The sequence below is a fragment of the Triticum dicoccoides genome, chromosome 1A (genome assembly GCF_002162155.2).
Source record: "Triticum dicoccoides isolate Atlit2015 ecotype Zavitan chromosome 1A, WEW_v2.0, whole genome shotgun sequence".
NCBI classification, from domain to species: domain Eukaryota; kingdom Viridiplantae; phylum Streptophyta; class Magnoliopsida; order Poales; family Poaceae; genus Triticum; species Triticum dicoccoides.
This window is the reverse complement of record NC_041380.1, coordinates 442182638-442189112: the sequence shown is the minus strand read 5'-3', so window position 1 is coordinate 442189112 and position 6475 is coordinate 442182638. Positions and strand designations below refer to the sequence as shown.

Genomic DNA, 6475 nt, shown 5'->3' with positions numbered 1-6475 from the left:
ACTGTACTCCCACTCGTGTTTTGAACATGAAGACTTCAATTGAAGTCCTTCTTAATGAACAACCTGATTACACCTTCTTCAAAGTTTTTGGGTGCGCTTGTTGGCCGCATCTTTGTCCATATAACAAGCGCAAGCTTAAGTTTCGTTCCAAGAAGTGTGTCTTTCTTGGCTATAGCTCTCTTCATAAAGGATACAAATGTCTTCATGTTCCCACTAATCGTGTCTATATATCCAGGGATGTCATGTTTGATGAGCATGTTTTTCCCTTTGCCAAACTTCCTGTGTCCACCGCTGAACCACCATCCATGCATTCATCCTCTATTGCCTCTGACCAATTTGATGATGCTGCATATTCTCCTATATTGTTGCCTAACCATGGTGCAGGCACTGGACGTGGGGCTCGTTTAGAGATTCTAGAGGCGTTGTCGCCTTCTTCGTTGGTCTCACCAGTGGCTCACGACGATCGTGCTGAGCCTCTGCATGGCCTCGGTCATCGTGCCCATGCACGTTTGGCCGACCGCCCAGCGATGCCGTGTGCCTCGGCGCCTCTGGCCTCTGGGTCGTCCGCCTCGACGCCCCTGGCCTCTCAGCCGCCTACCTCAGCGCCCCTGGCCTCTGGGCTGGTTTCGCCCTCACGGCCTGCTACGCCGGCTTCATCGCCACCTCGGCCTGCCATGCCAGCCTCGCCTGGGCCGAGCTCACCTGGCTCAGGCTCGCTCACACCTATGCTGACTGAGGTGTCTCCATTGCTGGCTGAGGCGTCTCCGTCGCCATCGCCCAGTCTCATGTCGACTGAGCCCTCTCCGGCCCCTGTGGCTCCCACGGTTCCTCGACGACCACATACGGGGAGTCGCAGTGGCATTTTTCAGCCCAAGAAGTGTCATGATGGTACTGTTGCTTGGTTGGCTGCATGCCTGGCTGCTGCTCGTGCGGACCTGACCTTTGAGCCTCGTACGTGTAAAGCTGCCCTGAGTATACCTCATTGGAGAGAGGCCATGGAATAGGAGTATCATGCTCTTCTTCATAACAAGACATGGACTCTTGTTCCGCCACCACCCCATGTTAATGTCATTGACTCTAAATGGGTTTTCAAAGTGAAGAAGCATTCTGATGGGTCTATTGAGTGCTACAAGGCACGGTTGGTTGCCCGAGGTTTTCGGCAGCGCTATGGTCTTGATTATGAAGACACCTTCAGTCCAGTGGTTAAGCCCACTACCATCAGGCTTCTTCTCTCTCTTGCAGTTACTCTGGGGTGGTCTCTTCGTCAGCTTGATGTGCAGAATGCTTTCCTCCATGGTGTATTTGAGGAGGAGGTTTACATGCGGCAGCCTCCTGTTTTTTTAGATCCTGATCATCCTGATTACCTATGTCGTCTCACCAAAGCACTCTATGGTCTGAAACAGGCTCCTCGTGCTTGGCATGCTCGTCTTACGACAGCTCTTCGTACTCATGGTTTTGCATCATCGGTTGCTGACTCTTCATTATTTCTTCTACAACGGCCTGAAGTCACTATGTATCTCCTGGTCTATGTGGATGATATTATACTTGTCAGTTCCTCTCCGTCGGCTGCAACTGCTCTTGTTCGGTCTCTTGGTGCTGATTTTGCTGTCAAAGTCCTTGGGAAGCTTCACTACTTCCTTGGCGTGGAAGTCACTTCCGGTTCTGATGGTCTTGTTATGATGCAGAAGAAGTACTCCTTGGATTTGCTGCAGCGGGCTGGGATGCTTAAGTGCAAACCGACGACTACACCTATGTCTACCACTGACAAGATCACTGCTGTGGATGGTGAGCTTCTGACTGCTGCTGACGCAACACAATATAGGAGCATTGTTGATGGGCTTCAGTACTTGACGATCACACGTCTAGATATTTCCTTTACTGTCAACAGAATGTGTCAGTATCTCCAGGCACCTCGTGACACTCATTGGTCTGCTGTTAAGCACATTTTGCACTATATTCGCTTCACGCTGTCCTATGGTTTGCACATTGGACCGAACTCCTCTGGGATTGTCTCGGCATACTTCTGTGGCTAATGCAACTGCAAAAATTATCTGGATACAGTCTTTGCTTCAGGAATTGGGTATATCTCAATCACAGTCTCCTATTCTTTGGTCCTATTCTTTGGTGTGACAACATCGGTGCTACATACCTGTCTGCCAACCCGGTATTTCATGTCCGAACGAAACACATCGAAGTTGACTATCATTTTATACGGGAACGTGTATCTCAGAAACAACTACAGATCAAGTTCATCTCTTCCAAGGATCAACTTGCAGACATCTTCATCAAGCCATTGCCTCTACCGCAGTTCGAGGCTTGTCGGCGCAATCTTACCCTTCTAGATTCTTTAGCAAGTGGCTAAGATTGAGGGAGGGTGTTAGACTATATTGTTCCCGTATATGTGTAACATTGTACCCCTTCATTATATATATGTGTGATAGGCCACCCCTAGAGGGTTGTGCCGGTTCCCCCCAAAACCTATTGTCTTACACTAATGGTACAAATTCTATTGCATCATTGGAGAGTTGATCGTTGAGCCTGCTGCCTGTCGGGGAAGATCTAAATCAGTAACCTGAGCCCTAACGAGTGCCACTCGCTGTCTGAACTAAATATTTCTGCTGTGCATTCACTATTTGTTTTGCTTGCTAATACAGTACTATCTACAAGGATCGCGTGGCCGTGTGTGCTACATATGCGTACGCGGAGGTATGATACAATACACTTCACTGTTTATTCTGCTCAAGCATCGAGTCGATGCGGCCGTCCTTGTTGTACGCCTCCACGATTTTCTTGGCATATGATGGCATATGCTGCTCCGCTCTGCAACATGAAATTCATTCATGAGCACTTCATATATATCGTCCTAACATACATATGCTACAAGCATACATATAAATATATTAATATTAGTGTATGTTGAGAGCATATAATATAGAGAGCGATATGTACCTTGCCCTTCCCCATGCCCGGTTCACATACAGGTAGTTCCTTATCGTGTGGTAATCCAGAGAGTAGCGACCAAACTCCAGGCCCTTGGGCCCAATCTGCACAAACCATCCATGAACGGTTGGTTCATCATGCATGCTATATTCATTATTGAGTCCATCCAAAATGCAGCATTCACTCACTAACCAGGTTTAGCAGGAAGGCGATGATGTTGCCCACAAATATGGGAGCTGGGTTAGCAGGGCCTTTTCCTGAAAAATCAACCCCCGGTGGATCACATTTTAGTCAGATCCAAGCAACTAATGTTTGATTGCTGCAAAATAAGGAACACCATTTAGTCATATAAATACCCATTTTCGCAGCATCGTCAGCTTTCACTGTCTCCATCACAAATGGTTGTCTAGCACCCTGAAGAAGACGAACATCGGTTGACACGAAAAAAAAATCACACAATGAATCCTACCCCACAGTACACAAGTGCACTTGTATGCATGGATGTGGGTGCGTACACTGCTAACTGTTGGCGTGCTCTCCAAGAGGCCCTCTATCAGGCTGAGCATCTCCCTCCCTCGCTCGTTCCTTATGACAAGAAAGAAAGAAAATCAACCCACTGTTGAGTAATTTGATTCCTCAACAACAGCTAGCTGGTTAAATTTGTCTCACTTCACCTGACTGTAATATACTGAGGGTGCTGAGTCATAGAAACGCCAGAATATTTCGGTACTCCCATATAGCCCACCACTAAATCCTGCACTTTTGCAACAGACACTTTTAGTTTTCCATATGCAAGGGCAGAAAACTGTTGGAATAGAAACAGAAAAGAACTATATACGACAGGAACCTCACCGCCAAGCCATTTGTGTAGTCAAAGCAGCTGAAGATGGTACAAGTAAAACTATTAGTTTGACATTTGAGAGTGATGCCTGACTTTTCATGGATAAACTAAAGCAATGGATTTATGCAGTGAGCATAGCATACCTGTAGCATGATGGTGCAATGACATCCACCAAATCATTGGCTGGCAGGGAAAAATAAGGGACCTGCTTTTAAGTAGGCAATGAAGAGACAGTTTCGGCAGACTCGGTTTTGTATAATACTACAAACAGGTGGGTGACTTACCTCTTCTATATGCCCATCCAAATGCTTTAAGTGAACCTGCAGTATACTCACAGTTATACAACACTGCCACATATCGAAATCGGGAAAGGAAAACAACCATTACTATCAAGTTAGATCCATACATATGTTTTCAATGCATCCTAAACATGATTGTTGAACTGTTGATTGTAGAAGTAAATGGTATTACATGCATGAAACTGTTCCAAAATGGGAGAAAGAGTGCAGACTGTTTCAAATTAAGTGTCACCTTGTAGTCTTGCATAAATTCGTAATGCAGAACAGTTTCTGGTTCACTGCTTGCAGCATTCAAAAATTTATCAAGTCCTTCACGAGTGCCGTTGTCCACTGGGAATGTTCACTAGCATAAGCCAAAGCTCCAATATATATACATGCAAGACAGTAATCAGAAGTCGGGAGATCATCAGTACTTACCACAGTTTGTGCCAAGCACATAAAGCTTTTCCAAGCCAAGGTACTTCTCTACAGATCTCAAAGCTGCGACCAATAATTTCATGTTGGATAACTATGAGATATGATAAACCGCCAATGGTAGAAATAGAAGAATGATAATACCTTGCACTTGACAACCGACACCACAAAAGAGAAGACGCTTTACACCAGCTGCCTGTCAAAGGAAATCATGAAACTCCCAGTTTTCACAGAGTTGATCAGAAACAGGATTTATGAGGCAGTAATCATGATGTCATAGTGTAACGTCTTTGGCGATAGCACCTAAAGTGCTTCCAGAAATGGAAAGGGAATTGGGTGACATAAATTTTCAGTCCCTTGAATAGGGGTATAGAAAAATCTCTGAACAAAAAAGTCCAAGTTCATGTTCAAAGATCCAATGTTCTTTACTTCAGATATCTGTCATCATGAGCGATTTGTTTTCATAGGTTGAGAAGGGAGATAAGATCACAAGATACAGCAGCTAGAAACAATGGCAAAGTATATAGCATGAAGAAGAAGACAGATTTACCTCCACTAAGGCTAGTGTATCGAGATTAGGTGATAATGTTGGCTTGACACCTCTGGCTGCAATGACTTCTTCTGGTGTCCTAGCAGAGCATGGTTAAAAATACTGAATCTTACTTCCATAACATCAAAGAATGGGAATGATGAAACTGATAATAGACCAATTCCAAGTGCTACACACACAAAAAAAAAAAAACAGATGAAACTGGCAATTGATCAATTCGACTATACCTGGCTAAAACAGGCCTTGGGGCAAACCTATCGTCTGGATCACTGCAGATTGTGGTAATAAATAAACATCATTAGTCAAGTCCATGAGTTGTTCTTGAGTTATTGCAAGGAAAGATGATGATGTGGTATCCGATTCTTGTCTGGGTGCCTTTGTACACAAACCACAGCATCAACCATATTTGATTTCAGCATCTCAACTGCGATTGTTGTCACTATTCCTGTCCACTGGGCTCCTACATGTGTATACATGGAGGTAAACCAAGCTGGCAAGAGGTAACTGCATATGCATATGGTGGGATGAAATGGAATTGAATGGAGAAGCTCGGTAAATGAAACCTTGAACAGGTTCCGTTTTCCTGGCATACAGGAGCTGCTCGTGCACCCCGTAGTACATTTCATCCATGGAGTCCTTCCTGCCCCTCCCATGGACCACTGGTTCCAGATCCTATGCGAAACACGAACCACGCGTTAATGGCCGTAGCAGAGCAATGGCAATGCAAAGAAGAAAAACATGGAGGTACCTCGACACGGGACATGCCGTCCCCGAGGAAGGGGCAGGCGTTGTTGACGTGGGCGATGTAGTAGGTGTCGCAGAGGCCGCAGCGGCTGCACTTGTCCTTGGCCGGGTAGACGCCTCCGGGAGGGATGGGCTTGGATCTCTCGCGCCAGTCCTCCCTCAGCGCCTTCCCCTTTCCCTTCCCCCCTAACCAAAGCAGTTCGATTCGATTCAGGTTGTATGTACTGCTAGGAATGGACTGGATTTAGGCGGGTAACCAACCTGGCGCTGGCGGGGAGGAAGATGAGCACCGTGGGGTGAAGGAGAAGCAGGGTTTAGGGGAGGAGTGGAAGAAGCAGCGCGCGGCCATGGCGATCATGCCGTTACTCCGGCCGGGCGGGCAGGGGCGGCTTGTGAGAGGCAGGAGCCGCTCGTGGACGACGATAAGATCGTCTGGCTGGCTGGACTCGTCGCGGGCGGGCTTGCACGTTTCCGTCCACACAAACACAATGCAGTTTTTTTTAGGGAAAACCAAGTTTATTTATAAAGCAAAATCCACATAAAGTGGGATACATCTTTGATAATGTGGTACATCTAACCAAATGTGACGATCTGGACCTCTAGAAAATAAAAACTTGGCTAAACTATGTGCTTCATAATTAACAACACGATTCTCGAAAAAAATTACAATGAAAAGTAATTGCCTTA

At 46.1% G+C, this 6475-nt stretch overlaps 1 protein-coding gene across 2 annotated transcripts; it reads right to left on the bottom strand.

The window, feature by feature from the left end:
• Nucleotides 1-2400: 2400 nt before the first annotated feature.
• Nucleotides 2401-6260, bottom strand: LOC119277730 (7-hydroxymethyl chlorophyll a reductase, chloroplastic-like). Of its 2 annotated transcripts, XM_037559047.1 has the most exons (18): nt 6050-6260; nt 5793-5974; nt 5608-5716; nt 5420-5504; nt 5272-5313; nt 5045-5123; nt 4639-4690; nt 4498-4560; nt 4313-4410; nt 4066-4101; nt 3925-3986; nt 3793-3820; nt 3615-3694; nt 3456-3525; nt 3297-3354; nt 3133-3197; nt 2950-3044; nt 2401-2820 (listed from the first exon to the last, which is right to left on the bottom strand). In XM_037559047.1, exons 1-18 carry the CDS (start codon nt 6144-6146, stop codon nt 2724-2726), a joined length of 1398 nt encoding a protein of 465 aa, XP_037414944.1. In that variant the 5' UTR covers nt 6147-6260; the 3' UTR covers nt 2401-2723. The 2 variants fall into 2 exon arrangements, with proteins under 2 accessions (XP_037414944.1, XP_037414950.1); XM_037559053.1 differs by lacking the exons at nt 2401-2820; nt 2950-3044; nt 3297-3354 and having other exon boundaries at nt 3150-3259; nt 3410-3525.
• Between the last annotated feature and the right edge of the window lie 215 nt (nt 6261-6475).

Coding starts and splice junctions, on each gene's coding strand:
- LOC119277730 (XM_037559047.1), bottom strand. CDS start 6,146: ATGATCGCCATGGCCGCGCGCTGCTTCTTCCACTCCTCCCCTAAACCC. Junction 5,314..5,419: donor GCTGTGGTTTGTGTACAAAG/GCACCCAGACAA, acceptor CACAATCTGCAG/TGATCCAGACGATAGGTTTG. Junction 3,695..3,792: donor ACTACACAAATGGCTTGGCG/GTGAGGTTCCTG, acceptor GCAAAAGTGCAG/GATTTAGTGGTGGGCTATAT.